The sequence below is a fragment of the Aplidium turbinatum genome, chromosome 2 (genome assembly GCF_918807975.1).
Source record: "Aplidium turbinatum chromosome 2, kaAplTurb1.1, whole genome shotgun sequence".
NCBI classification, from domain to species: Eukaryota; Metazoa; Chordata; class Ascidiacea; order Aplousobranchia; family Polyclinidae; genus Aplidium; species Aplidium turbinatum.
In genome coordinates, this window is record NC_137473.1 from 27,924,728 (window position 1) to 27,950,450 (window position 25,723).

Genomic DNA, 25,723 nt, shown 5'->3' on the forward strand with positions numbered 1-25,723 from the left:
ACTGATGAAATTTTGCACACGTAACTTTTTCATGCATGTGCCACTTTTTATGACTAGCCGTTTTTGAATTTCGAAAAAAAGTCAAAAACGGCCAACCCTAGTGCATATGTATCTCAGACTACAACATCGTCAACATCTACAAGCCCCCACCCTCGCGAATGTTGCCATCATCCCTTCCAACGTTCCCCTCCCCCAGTCTCTACGCTGGCGACTTCAACTGCCAGCACATCGACTGGGGCTACAGCAACACAAGCAACGACGGAGAATTGCTGACTGACTGGGCCTCTACAAACCATCTTGCCCTCCTATTCAATCCAAAGGAACCAGCCAGTTTCCACTCCGGCCGCTGGGGAACAAGGACAAACCCTGACTTAACCTTCGCGAGTGTCGACAGCTCTCTTCCAGACAGACGTGTGCTTGAGAAGTTCCCGCGGTCCCAACACCGGCCGTCCCTCGCCCCAAAACTTGTGGCTCCTGTCCCGAGTTTACCGGTGAAGCGATGGAACTTCAAAAAAGCCGATTGAAATCAATACAGCCTCTTGACCAATGAGTCTACTGCAAAGTTACCACCACCTGAAACATGCAACGCAGACGAGGCATACCAGGACTTCTGCAATGCTATAATAATTGCGGCAAAGGCTACAATACCACGTGGCCGTCGAACCAGCTATACACCATGCTGGGACTCTGAGTGTGAAGCTCTCTATCGCTCATACCTAAACGCCACCACGGGTACTGCTTCTAACACCGCCGCCACCAGACTACTTGAGCGGCTGGACGCAAAGAAGCTTGAGCGATGGAATGAAGTTGTCCAAACCATCGACTTCTCACACTCAAGCCGCAAAGCATGGAGCATCATCAACAACCTCACTGGGCGCTCAGCAAACTCCTCTCGCCAGTGCCCCGTTTCTGCTAATGCCATCGCTTCCCAGCTAGTGCAGAACGGGGTCTACAAGACAAAGGACCGCGAGACATCCCGCCTTGTCGCCAAGGAAGTGTCTGCCCTGTGGCGAGTGGTAACACCACAAGAAGAAACAATCTCTGGAGATTTCACTCCTGAGGAATTCGCCACCGCCCTCCGCCTAGTGAAACAACACAAGTCTCCAGGTCCAGATAAGATCTGCCCTGAGCTTGTGCTCCATGCTGGCCCTGCCCTAAAGTCCTGGTTACGTAGATTCCTCTCTTCCTGCCTGCACAACCTCACAATTCCAAAAATCTGGAGAAGAGCTCTAGTAGTTGCGATCCCTAAGCCTCACAAGCCACCAGAGGACCCAAGGAGTTATCGTCCAATATTCCTCTTCTGTGTTCCTTTCAAAATCCTCGAAAGACTGATCTATGCCCGCGTCAACCCAATCATCGACCCGCTCTTTCCAAAAGAGCAAGCTGGGTTTCAGCGTAGAAAATCCACTGTAGATCAGGTCACACTGTTGACCCAAGACATCGAGGACTGCTTTGAGGCAAAAAGGAAGGCCGGCGCTGTCTTTCTAGATCTCACAGCTGCCTACGATACTGTATGGCATCGCGGCCTTACTTACAAGCTGCTTCGCCTGCTTCCTGACCGTCATATGATCCATATGATTATGGAACTTGTCAGGAATCGAAGCTTCACCCTCACCACCGGAAATCCACGGCAAAGCAGACTGAGACGCCTGAAAAACGGCGTCTCACAGGGATCGGTCCTGGCTTCACTTCTTTTCAACATCTACACACACGACCTGCCAACCACGATTTTCACAAAATACGCTTATGCGGACGATCTGGCAATTCTCCACTCCACAAAGACGTGGGAAAATCTAGAAGACACTTTGAGCCAGGACATGCAAACTCTCTCAGCTTATCTCCAGAACTGGCGACTGAAACTCAGCGAAACCAAAACTGTGGCAGCAGCTTTCCACCTACACAATCGGGAAGCTGATCGTGAGCTACATGTCCACAACAACGGAAAACCTCTGTCCTTCTGCCCCGAACCAAGGTATCTTGGGGTGACACAAGACAGATCGCTCACATACCGCCACCATTTGGTGTCACTGCGCAAGAAACTGACATCCCGCGCTGCACCACTAAAGCGCATGGCAGGCTCTAGCTGGGGGGCGAGGGCTGACACTTTGCGTATAGCAGCTTTAGCCCTTGTCTACTCTTCTGCAGAGTACTGTGCACCTGTCTGGTGCCGCAGTGCTCACTGCCACAACATCGACACTGCCATAAACAGCGTCCTGCGCACAGTGACCGGATGCCTGCGTCCCACACCATTGGACAATCTCCCCATTCTCGCCGGCATCCAACCTGCTGAGCTTCGTCGCGAAGAAGCCACTCTGTCCCTCAGTCGACGGGCACTGGAGCCTAACCATCTTCTCCACTACAAGATCTCTGCCTTCCCAAACGGGCACCCCCGCCGAGTGAAATGCAGACACCCATTCGTGCCAGCCGCTCAATTTCTGATCAACGAAGCTGATGAACAAGACATTTCTGTGGCTACTTGGGCGGACTATAAATGGAATTCTGAATGGAAGTCAAGCACCACCAGACTCCATTCATTCATCCCCGACGCCGACACACGCCCCATCGGCCTGACACTACAGAGACAGGCATGGGTGCGCCTCAACCGTCTCCGTACGGGCGTCGGGCTTTTCCGCTTAACCATGCACCAATGGGGAATGGCTTCTTCCTCCTCCTGTGAATGTGGTGCCGAGGAACAGACTGCAGACCACATCATCAATGACTGTACCTTCTTCAAGCCACCTAACGGAGTGGAAGGTCTGCGCGTCATGGATGATGAAACTAAAGACTGGCTGCTCTCTAGCAGCCTTCCAGTGTAGTCCAAGAACATCGTGAATCTGGGGTGGTAAAAGGATAGACCCTCGGCCCCAGAAGCTCAGACGACAACAATTGTGCTTTGTGCGGTAATTTCAACAACTACAATAAATGTATTGTTCCTTCGACCCGGGTAATACAATCTAAGCATAGTGTAATCAAATTACGGCAAAACCTTTTGTAGCGACTACGAGATATATGTTGCCTCCTGCAAACTTTGCTTAGAACAATATGTTGGCCAAACCTCCAATCGCTTTTCTACCAGATGGTCCGGCCATAGGTCTGTATGGAACACTTTTGACACCAGTTCGGGGGGTGATACAGCGGCATTACTCAAACTTTACGCTCTTACCACTCTTGTATGTAAACACAAAACCACCCATCGCAGACTGTTTCACAGTGACATTTGTTGAAAATTCACCCGATGCAGATTTGGACATGTGCAGACAAATGGGTTTCACTGATCAAATCTTCGATTAATATCAAGAGAATATTTTTACCTCTTGTCAAGAAGAGGTTTCGGTTCGCTGGTCCTGCTTTTTCAGTTTCATTTAATTGTGAATTTACCGCTGTGCTATCTTATTGATTTGCATATTTCCGCTCACCTCGTTATCACCTTAGTGGAGCCTGTTTGACCACTTGACGCTTAGGTTCTGGGCCCATTGCTTTTTGCCATATTTTGTCGCTTAGTTTTATTTTAACGTGCTGTCTTTACTCAGTTCATTTTTTACGTATTACTTTAGCCATTTGACTCTCAACCTTGCATTTGATGCAAGAAAAGATCCACAAAAAATACACACTGATATGTTTTTGCATAAGTCAACAAGTGAATAAAAAAATATCTGTACTTTCAAGTACATGTAACTCAACACAAAGTGAAAATTATATGACTATTGACTCTTTTTTTATTTATTTATTTTTACCTATCCTAACACGAGCTGTTTTCGTACCAGGATAGCACGACATGGGCTATCTTAGCCCGTGATAATTAATCGCTAATAACGGGAGCTATGAAAATCATAGAACCAAAATATTTTACAAGATAATAGCCATGTGTGTTGTGCGTATAGAAATTAAATTTTTACCCAACAAATTTATTGAAATGAATTGTTTGAGATGAAAAAACGTCAGAAAGTCGGTTTTTATTCCAATTTCCTGAACATAACTTCAAAATTGAAATTTTTGAATTATAAAATAAAGTAATGCTAAACTAAACAAAAAATTACTTTTTCTCATAAGTATAAGCCATTTTTAGACGTTTTTACATTTCAAAGTAATTGCACTAACATTTATATTGCACTAACATTAACATAACTAGCATTGCACGAAAATGTCTAGCCACCTGAGACGAAATGTTTATTGTGAAGGGCAGGAAGTTAAAAAAATGACTAGTTTAGGTTTAGAAAATTCGCAAAGAATAAAAACTAAAAGTCAAGAAATTTCTCACTTCTGTCATATTTCCTCTGTGAAACATAAAGCCCCGTGTCGCTATAGGTAGGGTTAATAAGCCAAATGGGAATTTATTTAATTTTTAATTTCGGACTTCGGCCAAACGTAATTTTCCCGCCTTAATTAGAAGGTGAGATTTTTTAAAGAAAAGTTGTGCTAAAAAATGATTTGAATTTGTTAAAACTAAAAACTTGAAAAAAGACAGGAATTTGTCACTAAGCTAGGGCATAACAGTCATCATATATATGTATAAACTAGTAATTATTATAATACATAACAGTTATTACATCAAATGCAGTTACTACTCACTAAAAACCTTAGAGCTTGTTTCAATTTATTAGGATCATCAAAAGGAACGTATTCAAATAAAATCAAATAACTAATTAAACTTAAATAACAATTATTACGTACTTATAACAATAGAAATGAACTGATATCTGATAATCTTACCCGACAACAAAATTCAAAAATCATTAGGCACATTGTTTAAAACTCCTTTCACAGACTATGTAAGGAAGTGCTGTTTCTGATTCTAGTGCGTGTTTATTATTTAGTCGCTTCTACACTATTTTTTATATCTTGGGCCACTCAATATCACGGATGGTCAACTCGGCTTGTTTTGCTGATTGTGTGAATCTTTATATTTGGATTGAGAAAGCCTTTTTTTGAAGTTTTGAAAATTTAGAAGCGTGATCAAATATATTCGTATTTCAGCAGCTATATTTAAGTCAATGGTATTATCAATTTGATAGATTAAGTGTTGAGCACATATATCAAATGAATGATACTATTGATCTAAATCTAGCACTAGCTGTTAAAGCATGAGTAAACTTTATCTCTCTTCTGATTCAACACAAACTACATTTTGACTTCATAATCGTTCTTTTTGGTGTGATGATTCAGGTGCCATATCCATTATCCAATGCCCATTGTAGAAACAAAATAATGAACTTTGATTTCTTCAGCAAAATGGCATGGTTTTGTCCACAAATAGACCGATTTTTTGGAAGAATTTTCAATACTTTTTGCTGATGCCTGCTGTGCCCAACTAGACTGCTATCATAGCGATTTGGGGGCTTTGGACAAACAAAATTTGCCGATTTATTGGCTATTTTGCTACAATTAGTATGAAAAAGTGTAAATAACTCAAAACCTTACTGATAGAGCAAACTTGAGTTGAAATTCGGAATCAGGATCAAAAATTGTATCTGGGATGGGTATTTGGTATTTTGGGTATTTGGTATATGGGATCATAATTACCGTTACAACTTCAAACAACTGTACCAAATGGTAGACAATTTTTGAGTAATGAACATATAAAATTATTGTCAAATAAATAAATATTTAGAAAAAAACAAGTTTTACTCAATGTGTCTGCCATTTGGGTCGATAACAAGTCGGAGACGCTTCAAAAAGGACCTGCAAGAGTCACGAATAACATTTTGAGGTATTTTGGTCCATTTTTTTTCCAGATCAGCCTTAAGCGCTTCCTAACTTTGGTGGTGTTTAGTCGAAACCTTGCTCTCTAGGTAAGACCATATGCCAAAGTCTTGGGGGCTCAGGTCTGGAGATGAAGAAGGCCATTCTTCCTTGAAAATGAAAACGAAACATTGGCTGAAAGCTAGTTTTGCGTTCTCTCAGCTCCATGTGAAGGGGCAGAAGCATGTTGGAATGACAAACTACGTCTTTTGTAGTGTTTCTTTGCCCAAGGCAACAATGAACCCTCAAGAATATTATCTCGATAGTTTTCTTTGTTCAATTTCACTCCTTGGTCCAAAAAAAAAACCCAATGGGCTCCTTTCTGATTTGTTGACTGCGGTCCACTTCATCACTAATGCTGCCCCTTGTCTCCGAGTGGCTACCCGGGGCTCCACGTCACCATCTCTTAACCAAACACGATCATTCTGATTGTTAAAATGATGCTGGACATCAAATTTCTTCTCATCGCTGAACACAAGGTTTGGCAGTGTGCCTCCTCCTTCAAAACGTAAGAGCAGAATTCTGCTTCTGTAGAGACGTTTCTCAATGGTATTGGCATTTGGCAACTGTTTCTTCATATGTTTGAATAGGCTCATCTTCAAATCCTTCTTGAGAACTGTGAACATGGTTCCATAGGCCACGTTCGCCTCCTTTGCCAGTTTTTGAATGGATCTCTTGGGATTTCTTTGCAACTTTTCTCTGGTTACTATTATCAATTTTAAAGCTCTGGTGCTTCGAGGGCGACCTAAGCCAGGTCGATTTTTGACATTTCCAGCTTCTTTGTGCCTTTTGAGAGTTCTCCAGATTAACATTCTGTTAATTTTTAAGTCCTTGCAAATATCACTCCTTGACTTGCCCGATTTGAAAAGAATACAATTGTTACGGACAATCGTTCCCCAAATCGAACGTCACATAAAACCGTTAAGGTCTACTTAACCTGGCGTCTTACGTCATGGAATATTGCTAAAAAATAAGCAAAGATTTCATCATCCTTTTGTAACACCTGTGAAATATTTCATCATCCTTTTTAACACCTGTGGAATTGCATAACAATACTATCGACTATTACGTCACATATGCAAGTTATGTGGTTTGAAATTTCCCAAGTCAGTTTCGTCATTTTAGAATTGTCGCTGGAAAGGTTGGTCGAATATTAAAACTGTTTTGCTTGTGCTTACCAACTAGACGAAATTTCCGTCTTTCATCCTAGAAATCTGTATTGTGGTGACAAGTTTTCTATTGCGTAGTACATACGCGTTGCACTAACTTTTTAACAGCCCGTGTTGCTGAGTTTTTCTTGAAATACAATTCGCGAAGAGGCTTTCAGAAGTGTGTTTCGCTGGTTGTTATCGCATACAGACGAAAGGATTCCGGAATTTTATGTTATAACTTTCCTATGGAGATATTATGGTTTCCCGCTGTGACCATAAAAATAAAAGACGTGTTTTTGTCAGTTGATACAGAAGAACTTTATGCACAAAGGAAAAATAAAAGACGTGCTCTTGTCAGTTGGTACAGAAGAACTTTAAGCACAAAATAAAAATAAAAGACGTTCTCTTGTCAGTTGGTACAGAAGAACTTCAAGCTAAAAATTAAAGACGTTTCTTTGTTGGTTCTTAAGAAAAAAAAAGAAAAAATCTGAAGAAGTTTATCATTTCATCTAGAAGCAGCAAAACATTCATTGCCAACAACATTGACATTCATTGGCAAGAAAGAATATTAAAGACTATCGATTTGTGCTTGAAGATTCAGCTGGACGAATCCAAGCAAGTTGTGTGGAACTTTCTGTAGCCTAGATTGGAAGACTCTAGAAGGGGTTGAATTTCATATACCCCTAAAACTACGGTACTGTGCATTTAAATTCTTTTTCTATTTTTTACGGTCATTGCAGTTAAGTTTTTGTAACTACTGTCATTGTTTTGTGTGTGTGTAACTTAATCTTTAATTGTTAAGCGCAATATTTAATATGTCTACACTCGGTGGCGACAAGGAATCGACCGCCCTCGACTCGATTGGGTTTAAACCTGATGATGTTCTTTGCGGTCGGGCAGGCCATTCTGGGAGGGACCCAGAAACGATGAGGCTAAGTTAGTCAGGGAGGCATGGTATCTTAGAAGGGATATTTTGACTCAAATTGGAGAACTTTCTGTAGCTCTAGGTTCTTTGGGTGATAAGCGGAAATTGTTAATTTTTAGATCTAAGTTCTCTACTTTGGAAGAGGATTTACGGCATTTCAATGCACGTTTGAGTAAATATTTTAACTATTTGGCAGAACTCCGTGATAGGGTAGATCCCGAATTTAACTTGGTAAAAAATAACTTTGAAAAAAAGAAAGTGAGTACTCAGATAGGTTGGATGCTGACATACACCCTGAGGATAGCGCCTCAAATGTAAGCACTAGGATGTCTAGGAGCTCATCACGGATAGTTTCACAAATTAACCTGCAGCTAAGACGAGAGGAGCTCCAGATACAAGCCGAGGCCGAAGCGAGAGCTGCTGAGGCCGCCGCGAGAACTGAGGCCATACGAGCTGACGCCGCCGCGAGAGCTGAGGCCGAAGCGAGAGCTGCTGGGGCCGCAGCGAGAGCTGCTGAGTTTGCACTTAAAGACGCCTAGTTGAGGGCTAAACAACGTAAGGAGGTAGTTTTAGCTGAATATCGATCAGAGGTGGGCTCGGCGTAGCTCTAAGAAGGGCTCTTCTAGGTATTTCAGAAGTGAACTTCATTCGCGGTTAAATTTACATACCCCTTTTCAGACGCCTGTTCAATCCGTAAGTGGACCAGTACAATCCACATGTTTTCAAGCTGTTTCAGCAGGTCTCGGGGCCGCGGCTAAGGATCTTCCGAAGACTCTAGAGCCAAGGCCTGCGAATTTTAGCCGAACTCCTCTCCCAGAGCATACAGGTCACGAGGCCGCCATCGGAAGTAACGTTTTGCCTCCTTCGCAGTTTTCTGCGCCGCTAGGTTTTGATCGTCCAGCTACACGTAATTTGGGTGGTTGTGAGAGGCGTATCGCGTCTCCTGAATTTAACGTGTGTGAGGAGCGTGATCAGGCTGTGCATGTGACTGAGCCCCTTCAGTTCCTTAAGGGATATCTTCTCCCGCTAAATCAAGTTCTCAACAGCAGGACTGCTTTTTTGAATACCAAAATAGTAGGACGTTTTTCGATAAGGCGGCCTTGATTGGTTACGATGGTAATAATATGCCATTTGTCTTCTTTAAAAATTGTGTTACGGCTTTGATGGCAGCTTCGCCCTTTAAAGGAACTCGTTTGACTTTGTTACAGGCAGCTTGTGTTAGAACAGCTGCGCAAACGATTGCTAATTTGGTTTCCGACTCCCCTGGCTTGTCAAAGAAAGACAGGATAAAAATGTCGTTAGCTTGCTTATCCCAATATTTTGTAGTTCGTGGAGGTCTTTTTGCCGAACGGGAAATTAGGAAGTACCGCTATGGTAGCAAATTGACTTCGATCTCTTCTAATGATTTGAAAGAGTTTAAAGATGAATTGTCGCAGTGTCTGCTGTACGCGCAAGCTTATGGTCAGCGTGATAAATTGGAAGGACGTTTTGTTTTGGGTTTGGCTAAGCGTCTCCCGTTTGATGCTGAGCAGCGGTATTTTGATTTTTTAGGTGATCGGTTTGGGAGCACTAATGAGCCTACTTTTCAGAGTTTGTTCGATTTTGTAATACGGGAGGAAACGCTCAAGTCGACTGATTTTAACATTATGCTAATGGGCGATTCTGGTGAGTCGCAGCATTTTAAAAAGTTTGGCAAAGGAAAATTGCCTTTATGTCCGGTTAGGCAGACCTCGGTAAAAACCCATGATAATGTGATGTCAGGGAGTTCGCAGTACTCGACTGCTGCGGGCGCACCTCGCGGTGGTGAGGCTAGACGTAGAGATCTACCAGCATGTATTTATTGTTCGTCACGTGGTTAAGTAGAATATCATTTTTTGCTAATTATAAGGAATTTTTGCACTTGACGCCTAAAGACCGGAGAGATGTTATTGTGAAAGCTGGCAAATGTTTAAATTGTTTGCGCCAGCATATAGTTAGGGACTGTGATTACGCAAACAACTGTCATACGTGTGGGCCTAACAACGATAGAAAACACTTTTTTTCTCTTGCATGATTTTTATGTGACGCAACGTGATTCTCCGGATTAGGTCGGCAAAGATGATGCTTGTACCGGAATTCCTGTGCGTAATGTTAAGATTGTAAATGTTAAACCAGCCTTTAACCGCATTACTGCTGCTCGTGTTTTGAATCCAATGACGGGTAAATCGAAATTGGTGTATTGTCAGCATGATCCTGGTTCGCAGTTAACGTTTGTTTCGAGTGATTTGGTATGCAAACTTGGTCTTAAACTGTATGATAAAGCGTCGTTTAAAATGGATACCCTGGCTAATCAGAAAGCTACTTGTGCTAACCTTGTTAAACTCAACATCAAGTCGTTAGAGACGGATGAACTGTTTTGTGATGTATCCTCGGTGGTTAACCCAGCTTAGGCTGACGATGTTAAAACTTTACCTCATAAGCAGGATTTAAGTGGTTTCCGTAATTTTTATGACGTGAATATGTTTCATTTAACTGAATGTAGTACTGTAGATGTACTGATTGGCAACGACAACGCTTATTTGATGTGGGCTAAAGAAGAGCGAGTTGGCTTGTGGTGGTAAGTCACCCTTAGATGAAAGCGTTGCTATCGTGTGCAGAGTGCAGATGTTTTCAGAGTCGGATGTCATCTCTGGCTTTCAGCGTAAAATTGAGTCTCGTGATATGAAAATAGCAGACCTGAATAAAGTCATTCAGGATTTGAACTTGCAAAATGAAGCCAGTGAATTGTATCGCAATGACAATTTGGCTAGGGAACTTGTTGAACCGAATATTGAGTTGAAAAATGGTCGATTTGAGATACCTGTACCGTTGAAAGAAGATATTGATCTACCTAACAATTATGCGTTGGCGTTGGATAGAGCTGCTGCTTTAAGAAAGAAGGCTTTAAAACAACCTGAACTTCGTGATTGCCATACTGACATCATGAAAGATCTTAAATCTAATGGTTATATTGAGCGTGCTGGTGAAGCAGGATATGTAAAGGGATTTGAGTGGTATTTACCATACTTTGTGACGTCACAATTAAAAAATCGCATTATTTACGATGGCAAGTCTGAATTCCAAAGAACTTGTGTAAATGATGTGATGTTTTCGGGTCCCGACTTGTTAAACCCTCTGGTAGATGCGTTGGCTAGATTTCGGCTTAGTAGATTTGGTCTCCTGGCTGATGTGACTAAATGCTTCTTTCAAATAAAGTTACCTGAGTCGCAAAGGGATTTGTTTCGTGTATTGTGGTTTGAAGATGATGACCTTGAAAATGGTAGGATGGTACCCTTTTGTTTTTGTGTACACCCTTGGGGAATAAAGAGTAGCCCATATATTGCTTGCTTGGCTGCAAAGAAAATGATTGAGCAGAATCCCAGCGGTGCTGGTGAACTGACTCTCTGCAATATTGCAGATAATATGTACATGGATGATTTTGTATTTTCAGCTGATAGCTTGGGGGAAGCTCAGCAAATCACCCATGAGTCAATTGCTTTGTTTGATAGCCGTGGGTTTAAGCTTGTTAAGTGGAGTGCTAACAAGGAGGCTATGGTGGTCCCGTCAAACTTGGATAATGAGGTGCTCCCATCTTTGATTCGTGATGTTGACTTTCAGACTGAAGATATGACTTTGCCATCAGAGAAGACATTGGGTTGTGTGTGGCAAACCGAGTCTGACAAGATGCGTATCGCATGTTCCTTAAAGCTATTAGCTAAACACACGCGCAGAAGTATGCTCACTCAACTTGGACAAAATTTTGATCCGCTAGGCTTTGGAGCGTCATTTTTTCTAAAAGCTCGACTGATACTTCAGCAATTGGCGATAGATAAGTTTGATTGGGACACCGAGTCCGAGGTTCCTGATAGCTTTGTAAAAGAGTGGGAGTCGTGGCTTCGTTCTTTGGATCTGCTTAAAGATTTTTCGTTACCGAGATGGTGTTTTGCAAACTCTGGTGTGTGAAGTCCGGATGATGTTGTTTCATATCAATTGCATGGGTTAAGTGATGTTTCCAATCAAGCTTTCTCTTCTGTTGTTTACTTACGTAGACTGGTTTATGAAGTTCCTAGTGTGTCTTTCGTCTGGGTAAATCTACCATTGTTGTAAAGAATCAGTTTTCTTGGCTGATAGCTAGGAAAGAGCTTGTTGCTGCTTTGAATATCGCAAGACTCGAGAAGCAGGCCTACGAGGCATTGAAGATGCCTGACTGCATTAAGTATTTTTGATGTGATTCTCGAACTGTGTTGCAGTGGGTTAAAAACCCTGATTTACGTTTGAATAAGTTTATCACGCGTCGAGGTGAGCATATTTTATAGTTGTCTGGAGCCCAGGATTGGCGTTTTTTCCCTACCGATATGAACCCAGCTGATGTTGGCACAAGGCCGAATCTTATTACAAGGAAAGAATCTCGAGAGTTGTGGTTAAATGGTTCTAGTCTTCTTCTACAAGTGTGAGGAAATTCCATTTGTAGAGAATGCCACTTCAGCACCTGTCCATAGCCTATATCTATGTGGCGAAGAGCGAAGAGGAGTCGCTTGACGTCGGACAGGGTGACCTTCACAGATTGATCGAGGCCGCACCTTCTTTGTATGTTATGAAAAAGAGAATCGCTTATTTGGTTGCTTTTGTTGAATTTTTGTACTGTAAAACGAGAAAACGTAGCTTTGTGTAGCCAAACTGGTCGCGTCTTATCTTAATAGTGCTTTAGAGTTGGCTGTGAAGTTTGTTCAGAAGAGCGTGTATGGCGATGTGGTACGTATAATGACCAAACGATCGCCGGATGCCTTTAAGGAAGTGATAAAGCGGGGTGGTGTTGGCGCTTCGCAACGTGAGAAGGAACGCTTGAAAGAATTGCGTTCACTTAAAAAGTACAGACCTTGTGTAGATGACTCTGGTGTAATCAGCGTTGAAGGGCGCTTAAGTAATTCTCCCGAGATCCCACTACAAGCAAAGCATCCGATCGTTTTGCCTTCGAAACATCGCTTCACTAGGCTTATTGTACTGTCGTATCATAATCGAAATGCGCACTGTGGAGTACAGCACACTTTTTTTGTCTGCGCGACAGAAGTTTTGGATTGCAAATGGTAATGCCTCCGTGAAGAGGTATCTTAATGACTGTGCTGTATGTGCGTTTGAGAGAGCACGGCCTATAAGGCAGCTCATGTCTGATTTACCTTTGTCTCGTACAACTGCGCATAGGAAACCCTTTTTTGATTGCGGCTTAGACTATCTTGGACCATTAACCTTTGTTGAAGGTAGGAGTCACAAAAAAGCTTGGAGACTCTTGTTCACATGTATGGCATCTTGCGCTATTCATGTTGAGCTGGTTACGTAATTGTCGCTGAGCTATTTTTTACTTGCTTTTACTAGGTTTACAGATTTACGTGGGCAGGTTAATGCTATCTATTCCAAAGCATGGTGCATCTAAGAAGTTACCCGAGTTGATAAAATCAGCTGAACTTCACAACGCCCTGAGACAGAAGGAGATAAACTGGGAATTTATACCTCCATATGCTCCAGCGCAAGGTGGCGCCTGGGAGTCTATGGTGAAACGATTTAAAATTGCATTTTTTCACATTTTGGACGCTTCAATACACAAGCCCAATTTTATTGAGCTGCTTACGTACACGAGCAGTGCCGTTCGGATCGTGAACGAATGCCCTTTGGTACCTTTGAGTGACGACCCTAGGGATTTTACTGTCATCACCCCTGCCTCACTGTTGACCTCATATTTAGACCCATGTGCTTTTGGGCAACCACATGATCGTGACCAATTAAGAAGGGACTATCGGTTCAATTTGTCACTTTCTCAGCAGTTTTGAAGTAAATAGATAGATTTTTACTTGCCAGGGCTTCAGGGCAGGAAAAAATGGTTAAAAATGGCCGAGAATTTGGAGCCTGGTCAACTTGTAGTGGTGGGTTATCTCCAAGACCTTGGTAAACGTGGGAAGTATCAACTTGAAAGGGTACATGAGGTGGTCTCACAAATTAGGGGAGGGAAGCCTGTGGTTTGGAGAGCTAAAGTTGCCGTTTGCAACTATGATGAGAGTATGGGGGAAGTGAAAGTAGACTACGTGTTGATAGATATTTCGTGCCTCGCTCCCGTAAAGAACACTTAAGAGTTAGGGTTTGAGCCTAGTTCTGTCTGTGGTGGCCGACATTTGTCCGAGCCAAGAACAGTCGGTTATTATTGCAACCATTGTATATAGCGCGTACCTATGGTACCAATTTCATGTATCGTCATGTATTATTCTTATTGCTGTTCATTCTTTGCATGCCCTTTGTATTTGCGTATTAACCTAACCGTGAGTGATACCTGTGAAATATTTCATCATCCTTTTTAACACTGTAGCTAACTGCTCTAGGCTGCTGCTGAGCTGAGTCGGAGTCTGCCTCGCTTTCTGACCTAGTCTTGTTCTGACAAGATCCCTGTTCTATATCTCGAAAGCTAAAACCTTAATTGCTAAGGTAACAGGGATCAGTAGTCAGAAGATGTAACAGAAAATATATTTCGCACTTGCTAGTGCATCGTCAGTTCTGATAAACGGCAGTTAAAGCCTACAAGTAATGTTTTAAATTTGTTTTTAATGTTTTAAATTTGTTTTAATTTAAAACATTACTTGTAGGCTTTAACTGCCCTTTATCAAAACTGACGATGCACTAGCAAATGCGAAATATATTTTCTGTTACATCTACTGACTACTGATCCCTGTTACCTTAGCAATTGAGGTTTTAGCTTCCTTTTTAACACCTGTGGAATTGCATAACAATACTATCGACTATTACGTCACATATGTAAGTTGTGTGGTTTGAAATACCCCAAGTCAGTTTCGTCATTCTAGAATTCTAGCTGGAAAGGTTGGTCGAATATTAAAATTTGTTTTGCTTGTGCTTACCAACAAGACGAAATTTCCGTCTTTTACCCCAGAAATCTGTATTGTGGTGACAAGTTTTCTATTGCGTTGTGCATACGCGTTGCACTAATTTTTTAACAGCCCGTGTTGCTGAGTTTTTCTTGAAATACAATTCGTGAAGAGGCTTTCAAAGTGTGTCTCGCTGGTTGTTATCGCATACAGACGAAAGAATTCCGGAATTTTATGTTACAACTTTTCCACAGAGATATTATGGTTTTCCGCTGTGACCAACAATACCTATTCTTTTATTTAAATTTTCATTCATGGCCTATAAAATTTAGGCCAAAAAATATATATTTGAGAAATATTCAATTGATTAACATTGTAATGTTAAATATTGATGTTAAATGCAATTGATTGAAGTTGTAAGGTTAATTATTGATGACCCTGTATATCTCAGTTGCGGACAATCCCGGACATGTAGCCTTAGCTCACCAATTGGGTGATTTCAATCAAAAAAATGTAGGTGCTTTTTACCAAAATTCAAAATTTTCTTAATAAATCTCATGCCCATGCAAATTCGTTGAAAGGTTACGGAAGGTCGATTGGTTAACTACGAACAATGCTTGCATTAAGGTTTGAACAATAAACTATGCACCTATGCGTGCAGCATAACTCTTAATTTATTCTATTTACAAACTTTTAAAACTCTATTTACAAACATAACTCTATTTACAAACTTTTAAAATTGTCACACAATATCTAGATTATTGCTCTTACTTGTGGTTACGTTCTGTGAGAACGCACTTTGTGCCGGAGTATTGTACGCAACAGACACTAAGTAATCGTTCATTGCTGGCTGCACTCCAGACACAACCACACTTGTTGTTAGTGAAGTGGTTGTGTTGAAAAGTTCATCATCAAGATAAGTTCGAATGGTGTATTCAATGGCCCCCGCAACACCAGAGTAAGCTACTTTGAAACTGGTGGAAAGAACTTCAATCACAGTAACTTCTGATACAACATCAATGCCTGTAAACAAGTGAAGTAATCCATAATGTTTACTGTTTAGCAATGGTTCCCACCTTTTTAATGCATTGCTCCTTTTGCTTATGTTGGAAGTTTCTATTCCCCTGTAACGTTGAGTAGGCAGCAGCAAGAAGGCAGCTAACGCATGAAAAAGTTAAAGCATTACGTTTTACGATCGCTAATTTCACACTCATGTGTTGAACTGCCATTGTAGTCAAGTTGTTGCATCTTTGGATAAACATCTTTAATAAAAATAGCCTTGCAAGACCATTTCGACTTTGTTGCTTTTTTGACAGATAACACTGGTCAACAAAATAAGAAATATTTTTTTGGCCAGACATCTAAGAGTGTTTTCTGGGGTTTTCAAGGTCGCTGATTACGAATATGACATTAGCTTGCCAGATTGACTCTAGTTTAAAAGATACCTATGCCCCTAGATTAGCCCAAATTAGTGTATTTACCAATATTTACCCCCTAAACATCTCACCAAGAAGGGCGTAAATCTTACCAATTTTGTTTGATATAACATAATAATTAGTAACGAAAGCTAATTTAAAAATTACTGTAAAGTCCTACATTAGAAGAGGAGTAATAGAAGTAATTGTAATAAAAGAGGAGATTCCTTCGTCAGATCAACATGCAGTACCTAGTGATGATAACTGCAGCGATTATGAAGAACCCTCATTTAGTCCTCAGTTATTCACTCAATCTGAACTTAATGACTTAGTCCGAGATCTTTGCTTGTCAAAAGAACAGTCTGAAGTTCTTGCATCGCGACTCCAAGAAGAAAAAAAACATGCTGAATTCTGGTACTAAAGAAACATTTTGCAGGACACGGGAAGGCAGCTTGCTTAAGTTCTTTACCAAAGAAGATGATCTTGTTTTCTGCAATGATTTTGTTGGACTTCTTGGTCTTATGGGGTATCACCGTATCGTTGTGAGGATTGGCAACTCTTTATAGATACTGTAGCTCTAAAACACGCCTAAAAATTGTACTATTGCACAACGGAAACAAATTTGCTCCTGTACCAATTGGACATTCTACCAAGATGAAAGAGGAGTATGATGCCATCAAACTTGTTCTTGAAAAACTTGACTACAATACCCATAAGTGGCTCATCTGTGTTGACATAAAAATGGTCAATTTTCTAATTGGTCAACGAAGTGGATTTACCAAGTATCCTTGTTTCCTGTGTTTGTGGGACAGCAGGGCGAGAAACCAGCACTGGCGCAAGAAAAACTGGCCAGAACGCACCAGTCTTCAAGTTGGGACAGCCAATGTAATCAATGAACCTTTAGTTCCCAGGGATAGAATTGTATTTCCTCCTCTGCACATCAAATTAGGGTTAATTAAGCAGTTCGTCAAAGCATTAAACAAGAAGGGGAATTGCTTCAAGTACATTTGCAGTCAATTTCCAGGACTCTCCGATGAAAAGCTTAAAGCTGGTGTCTTTGATGGACCTCAGATTCGAACGTTGATGAAAGATTCGGATTTCACCAGTCACATGAACAGCAATAAACTCACTGCATGGAACTCCTTCAAGGATTTGGTACAAAACTTCTTGGGGAATCACAAAACACCTAATTACAGAAAATTAGTTCGGAAAATGGCATCTGCATTCGGAAAACTTGGAGCTAACATGAGCATTAAAGTTCACTTCCCATCCAGCCACCTTGACAGATTTCATGACAATCTTGGTGATTACAGTGAGGAGCAGGGGGAAGGTTTCACCATGGCATCAAGACAATGGAAAGAAGATATCAGGGCAGATGGAATAAGCACATGATGGCAGACTATTGCTGGAACCTGTTGAGAAACTGCCCAAAAGTTTCTCACAAGCGAAAATCTTACAAGAGACATTTTTTCGGCACAAATTAGTTAATAGTTTTAATCTTATTGTATTTCATACCATTGTTTTCAATTTACAATGAAAAATATAATGTGATTCCTTTTATCTAAATTTTATGATACAAGGTTGATTGACTGATTTAATGCAACATTTTTTAGTGTTTTATGTACTTACACTACTATTTATGATTGTGTACCGTATTTTGTGTATATGACATCGGTAACATCAAGTTTTGAAGTATGACAAATCGAATATCCCTAAAAATTTCGTGATGTTGCTGTATTTAAACTTAAAACTGTCTTTATTGTTCACAATTGACCATCAAATTGCATTTCTGAAATATCTAAGATGGTTAAACTGTTTTTTTTTTGATCTAGCGCATAAGGCTCAAATATGGGATTTTGGTCAAAATGACCTTATGCGATATCTTCAAAACTAGAGCCAATTCGGAAAAACTAAGGCTATATTCGGAATCAGCGCCCTTCAAAACCCCCAAAAACACTCCAACTTTGTCTGCCAAAACATTTGTGTTGACAAGTGTAATTTACTTTATTTAAAATAAAATGTGTCAGTAGTGCAAGGCACGTTAGCAAACCCTCAATACAAAAGCAAGTCTAAACGGAACTGCCGGTAGAAAATTGACAGTTCAGCTGCGCAACTGAGAACAAAAATCATCCATAGACTATGACATTATTATGTCAATTTAACGCCCATCATGTGCATTTGGTATGACTTCAGACACTACTCTCTTCCTGTCTCTGCAATCACAAATCTTCAACCGCCATAAAGAATTGGAATACGACAAAATAAGTACAAATTTTTTTCACAATGGCACAATATAAAATGGTGTAATTAATTTACAAAGCCAATGCCAACTTGAAAATAAAAAATGCTTTTATAGTTTAAATTCCTCCCTGAAATCATTAAATTTCTAACTGGAGCAGAATTTTGCCCCGATTGGGAACCATTGATTTAGCATGTCAGCCTTTTACATCGCGAAAGTTGATGATTGTACTGATCACAAATTGAAATATTGTTTTACAATTTTATCATGAAATTTTTGGCTACATGTGCATCTACACTTTACATTGTTTAGGCTGTGCCCGGCGGTATAATCGATGTTCTGAGAAGTGCCATTGACTTCTATAGCGCTTGAGACAAGCAAATTGCCCTAATGGAGGAAATTTATCTAAACACATCTGTTGAATCGAGCTGTAACACAACTAACACATGAATAACGTTGTGCTGCCCTGCTCAACCTAATGACAAGCTGTCGATTACGAAGTGGCGCCCCCTCGACTATAGCCCTTGATTTCTCTCATGATTATAAGCAGTAAGAAATCAGTAACCTGCTCTAGAGAAAAATGTCGATCGCCTTTCTTGGGGCTATGGCTTATTAAATTAAACAAAAGTGAAGTAAGCTTATCAGTGCACATTATAAAACAACGATCGACACACTATATCAGACATTAAACATTTTATTTGCTTTTCACCTGAGGTGGTTACGTTCTTGGTGTGGTCGTCTTCTCGTACTGTTTTTACATAATCTCTTGTTGCAGTAGTGATCGTGATTTTGTAGGCAGTATTTGTATTTAAGCCATCTACAGTGAACGTTATAATATCTTCACTCGGAATGTCGTCCACGAAAACATTTTTAATTTCCGCTCCTGTAGTTATATTTGCAAGTAGTATGTTGTAAGATACAAGGCGATTGAAATTTCCAAAAGAGATTTGAATTGTAGTTCCAGTGACGCTGATCAAAAATTCATTGAATTCATGCCCTGTTAATAAACAATGAAAGCCTAAATAAAATACTTAAAGTGATATAGTAAATCAGTAAAATATTCCAAATTTGATTTTATTTCAAGTATTTTTATTGAAGTGGTTTGGTCGGTTTACAGTAAAAGATGAGGACAAACAAGTTTCAAATTCAAACAAGTGGCAACTTAATAAAAATTTAGGAAGATATCCAATCGACTTAATTAAAGTTAGGTCAAACCATTGCTTTTATACAAAATATTTTAAACAATTGAGCAGCGAATTTGAATTTATAATATAATAAAGAATATTAGTGATATAATATAAAGTCATACTATAAAACTGTGCGAGTGATGACAAATGGGCCATTTTAAGACAAACTACTGTACAGACGTAGCATGGGATCGGACAGACAGACAGTCTACTCAATAGGCTACTAAGCGTTTCGTTTCAATCCATTTAATCATTGTGAAAAATTACAGAAAAATGCAGTTAAGTATCACATTCAAATTCAACTTTGGTTGCTTTTTTAAGCCATAAGGAAACAAAACCAAGCTGCAATACGGCATTCAGCATGATTTAATTGCGAAAATAAAAATATCGAATTTACACTTGAAAAATCCAATGATAGTGATACCATCGCTTTTTTAGATGTTGAAATTGAAATTAAACACAATTCTTTTGACAAATGGATATGGCAAAAACCTACCAACACTGGCTGCTTTTTCTATGCCCCAACAGAAGGAAATTTGGTTTAATCTTGTGTCTGTTATCTGCCTGTTATCTCGTGCTTGTTTGGTGTGTTCTAATGATCAGTTGTTTCAGAAAGAAATCAAGGAGTTAAAAAACGCTTTATTTAAATGAATATCCTTCTCACTTTTTCAATAAAGTCTTAAACACCTTCATGGCTGATGAATCAAGACACGCCTGAAGAAGTAGATTTTAGTTATTTTATTAATATACCTTTTCTAGGAAGATTCAACAAATTTTGCAAAAAAACCTAGCTAAACTTATAAAAAAGAAATTTTCATGTGACGTTCATCCTGTGTATAAAACATTTAAAGTGCACCAATATTTTCAACTGAAGTCGCCTGCCTCCTTTGCTCTTTCTTCGAATGTTATGTATAAATTTAGTTGTTTGCGTGACGCAAACCAGACATTTGTTGACAAGGGCCGTGGAGCACTACAACCTAAACTACAACCATCGCCTCTTGTGAGACGTGCTCTGACAATGTCTCGATCGACCAATTTAAAATCATCTCTCGACGCAGATCTGATTTTACGCCTCATGTGATCTGTTTCCCACCGCATAATTTACTCGTCGTTTAATTTGTGTTTTTCAGTCCAGAGTATCGTTACAGTTATAGTACAAAGTCAAATTTATCTTAAGATTTTTCATTTTATGTATATTGCAGATTTAATTCCTGATAAGGACACACGCAGAGATGAGCAAGATCACCTGTTTGGGTGATCTTGATCATCTTGAAGATCAAGATCACCAAGAATACGTGATCTTGAAGATCAAGATCACTCAACAGTGTGATCTTGAAGATCAAGATCACTTTCAAGATCACGTTTTTGGGTAGTTGAAAAAATGCAGTTCTTGATCGATGAGGATGCAAAAAAAAACAAATTTTACTCGTAAACAACCTGGTTAAAGGTAATTGGTATTGCAAATTTTGTTTTTAACTACTCGAACACTGGCCTAAAAATTGTAGAAAGTTAATGACTGTTGCTATCATCAATCGTTGCTGTAGTTTGAGTGGGATAGTAAGTTTGCAACCTCAAGGTCGAGGGTTATTTTTGGACTACTTTGGTCGTGTATGGTCGATCCGTATTGAATGCCTGTGCATAATTTGAGCTGCTATAATGTTATATCTTCATCAAGGGCTTTCAGACCATCCAGCTCTGATAGAGGTAGGCGCAAACGGTTGTCTTGATTTGGATCCAATGGAATAGTTCCCCAATAGATCACTTGACAAAGAAACCTCAAGAATCTCGGGGTAGGCCTATGTGCTTAACTACGCATTTCAAAAACAGCTCTCTAATCAGCGGCACCTAGTGAATGGAATCATTAACAGCCAACAACACCAACAATCATAAACTTTATTAAGCGTGTCTCGGTAACCGGGCCTGCATCAGTCAAGCCCTCAAAGATGGAATAATCTCAAAGGGGAATAATCGAAAGAATATTTTTGAACTACACCATTTTTCATCAAACTATTGTCTGGTTAATATTCAAAGCTATTTTTCGAATTGCAAAATAGTTTTCACAAATTTTGATTGGATTATATCAACAATAATCGCACTAGTTACCCATCTGGCAACATTGGCACTGCTGTGTCTGGCTGTCTGCTAACGAAAAAGCTCAGAGAATTGAGGTCAAATAAACCGTTTCAAAAAAAAAATCCAAAAGTATATTAAAAGGGATAGCATCTATTTACACATTTTATGGTACAATTTTTTATTCTTAGCCTACATCCTAAACAATTCTCAGTCTGTTGATTCACTGCAGTCTGCAATAAGCCACTTCACATGACCAAAGTCGACTAGAGTCCATTTCTTTAGCATCGCCAATCTAAACTTTTCAAATATCTAAGATTGGATCAACGAAAGCAAAACCACATTTTTAGAATTCACAAAACAGAAATGTTAACAAATTTTAGTCATTTTTTGTCATGCTTTGATATACAGTCGTAGGCTAGGTTACTACAGAAAGCTTTTTCAATTTTGAAATAGCAACACTAACCAAACTCGAATGAGACTTCAAGTTCAAATCGACTTTTATTAGACGCATGAGTCATATTAACAGTGGCTAATAGGTAGTAGTTATCACTAATTAGTCTACTTTGTACAGCACCAGTTCAAAAAAAATGTCTTTATAAGTGATTTTGATTTTATTGATTTTCAAAATCAAGATCACACAAAAAAAGTGATTTTAGATCAAGATCACGCTCATCTCTGGACACACGTACGCGTCGAAAACGTTTGAGTTATTATGTTATAGGCCAGCGTGGTCCAACTACTTTTGACGTACGGGCCACTTTACAAAAACGTGACAACTTGCGGCCATTTCCAATAAAATGATAGTGAGTGCGTAATCGAAATTGTTAAACAATAGCAAATAGAAATTTATTGCAAATCTCTATCAGTGAGATGCCTGTGGTCGAGGTTTCTCTGATGCTATCGTTTCTACATCAATTACAATGTTAGTGGTAGCAAGTCGGAGACTATTTTCCAGTGTTTCGTCTATCATTCGATTTTTGTTTTTAGACTTGACTTGCTTCGTTCTAGAAAATGTACTCTCACACATCTATGTGCTTCCAAACATTGTGCGCATTTTTAATGCAAATTTTTTCCTGGATAGCAAGAACTGGTTGCACTGAAGCTCGCAAAGTTCGAGCTGAAGTTCTGGTAGCTGTGTTTCCACATTAACATCCCCATAGGATTGTTATACAAATGGAGATTAGGTTTTAATCTGTCAAAACCTTTAAATCTATTCTCAAATTCACAAGATAAACGTCCGGAACACTAGGAACATATCAGCCTTTAAGAAGCCCAGTTGTACTGACGAGACCTGATAAGTTGAAACAGTATAGGCTAAAATTTAATTCAAAGTTGTAAACAGCAGGCTATATAGGCCTTGCTGTCTACAACTTTGAATTAAATTTTTGACACTTTTTATCCAAATGCTATACTTGTTCTAATTGAAATTACTTTCTGTAACATAAATACAAATTAAATCAATACTGTGAAAGTTCGCGGGCCGCAAAAATTCTATCTGCGAGCCGCATGCGGCCCGCGGGCCTGTATATTTGTTTTGTGTGTAATACATTATGTTAAACCTTCTAACTTTTTTCTGCCGCCGATACATTATTCAACTGTAAGAGGTGGTCATAGGAAACCGTATTTTTTGCACATTTTGACACCAATTTGTAACTTTACCATGAATAATTTTCGAAATACGTGAAAATGGGGTATTTGGAACTTTAAAGGCTGTGCAGGGTGTGCCCCATATCTTTATTACGTCATGAGCTAAAATTTTGGGTGTCGAGTTTTTACCCAAAACCCAATCACATCAAAACCCAGGTTTTTTAAAAATCGTAAATGGTAAAAACATGAAATACCCTAGCCTAGAGTAGTCTACCAAATATTATATCGCTGCACTACATTTAAAACATTTGTTTTGCTATATCCAACATGGAAAATTATTTTTATGAAACAGATTCATTTACTTGTTGTAATGGTCATCGGGTCAGAAAAGTCGGAAAACACTGTTGTGCCGTCATCATCAGCAACCAGGATTCTAACTTGAACGTCGCAAATCGAGTTTTGTGGAAGCCCGCTCAGTACTGCCATTTCTGTGCTTGGTGATGCGTTTGAGAAAGTCGTGTTAAACTCGCTTTCACACAACACTGAAATATAATGATTCTCAATATTTAACATGAAAATTAGATCCAGTTGCATTTTCTATCACGTTGAGAAAAAACATTTGCAGGCTGTTTTCTTGGGTACACACGAACTCTACAATAGAATCAACAAGAAAAAAAAGAAGCATAAGCTGAAAGAAAACATGTTTATATATCGAAAACGAGAAAATAAAATGAAAGACTAAAAATCAATGGACTAATGCCGCCCCTTGTCTCCAAGTGACTACGCGGGGTTCCAAGTCACTATCTCTTGACCAAAAACGACCATTCTGACTGTTAAAATAATGCTGGACATCAAATTTCTTCTCATCGCTGAGCACAAGGTTTGGCAGTGTGCCTCCTCCTTCAATGCGTGAGAGCAGAATTCTGGCTCTGTAGAGATGTTTCTCAATGGTATTGGCATTTACAGTAGCAACTGTTTCTTCATGTATTTGAGTGGGCTCATCTTCAAATCCTTCTTGAGAACTGTGAACATGGTTCCATAGGCCACGTTCGCCTCCTTTGTCAGTTTTTTAATTGGATCTTTTGTAACGTTAATTATTGATGACTCTGTATTTTGTATATGCAAGGACACTTATTTTACGCAAAATAACGTTTTCAGTTTTCTAAAATTATCATTTATTCTTAGCACATAACGACCATGGTAGTCGACGAAAACAAGCCCGTTCGTGCACGAAAACAGCTCGTTAAGAGACGAATCACTTCGATTCAAGTTCGCTGAGCACAATAGTCGAAAGCCTTTACTTTGACGGCAGAAAGGTTAAAACCCTTCTTTGATTGTTTTTGACTCTTTAGCGTCGTTTTGTCTATTTTCTATTTTTTAATAACTTTTTTTTTTTTTGGAAAAAAGAAGAAGTTTTTTTATGTTATTTGGGTGACATTGATTTTTTTGTGCGGCGTTTTCCCGCGGCCCGATCTAAAAAGGTTTTCAGATTATGTGTTTGTGACCTAAGCCTCCTACTTGAGTCGAGTTGCTAAGTGATTTGAGAAAAAAAGTGCGTGGACGGCCCTCCCTACTGCATAAGAATAACATAAAGAATGTAATAAAAGTAATTTGCGTTCTTCTGGTGACTATTTACTAGGTTACCTCCTGATGTTAAAGATGATAACTAGCTTTTGTATTTCCGACGTTTCGTCAGTCAGTCAGTCAGCATAAAGAATGTAGTTGAGTGCCAGTCATCATCACCAGCCAGTCACGCCACTACTGGCAGATCTCTGAGCACAAGCTGAGCACAAGGTTTGGCAGTGTGCCTCCTCCTTCAATGCGTAAGAGCAGACTTCTGGCTCTGTAGAGATGTTTCTCAATGGTATTGGCATTTACAGTAGCAACTCTTTCTTCATGTGTTTGAATGGGCTCATCTTCAAATCCTTTTTGAGAACTGTGAACATGGTTCCATAGGCCACGTTCGCCTCCTTTGTCAGTTTTTTAATTGAATCTCTTGTAACGTTAATTATTGATGACTCTGTATTTTGTATATGCAAGGACACTTATTTTACGCAAAATAACGTTTTCAGTTTTCTAAAATTATCATTTATTCTTAGCACATAACAAAAGGAAATAGATACTGTTCGCTAATGCAAGAATACCAAAAGGTATTGCATCGATATGAATAAAATTTTATCAAAAACTTCTCCAAAAAGTAAGTGTAGCCTATGTTTGCGACAAAAATGCAAAAAAAAGTCTAATAACCGTACAACAGCATTTTTTTACTGGGATCTTTATCAGTTCCTTCATGCTTAACAATCGCTTCATTATTGATCATTTCGATAACCGCAGTTATCGAAAACATTGCAAAATGTTAATTAAAATCATTTGTAACAAATGGTAAATAAGTTTTCAAAGTAATTGCAGTAATTATGTCAGTGTAAAAATCCCGACGAGGGCTTGCTGCAAGATTTGACTCTACGTGATACGCCTTTCAAAAATATTTTTGATTTGAATAAAAATAACATGAAACAGATTCTAATT

The 25,723-nt window shown here is 39.5% G+C and overlaps 1 protein-coding gene across 1 annotated transcript in view; it reads right to left on the reverse strand.

The window, feature by feature from the left end:
• LOC145788471 (uncharacterized) overlaps positions 1-25,723 on the reverse strand; it is a 259,392-nt gene that overhangs the window by 109,375 nt on the left and 124,294 nt on the right. Inside the window, exons 20-22 of the mRNA XM_082600235.1 lie at positions 23,560-23,739; positions 19,060-19,347; positions 15,468-15,719 (exon numbers count right to left, since the gene is read on the reverse strand). Coding sequence (XP_082456361.1) covers positions 15,468-15,719; positions 19,060-19,347; positions 23,560-23,739 — 720 coding nt within the window. The remainder of the gene's footprint in view (positions 1-15,467; positions 15,720-19,059; positions 19,348-23,559; positions 23,740-25,723) is intronic.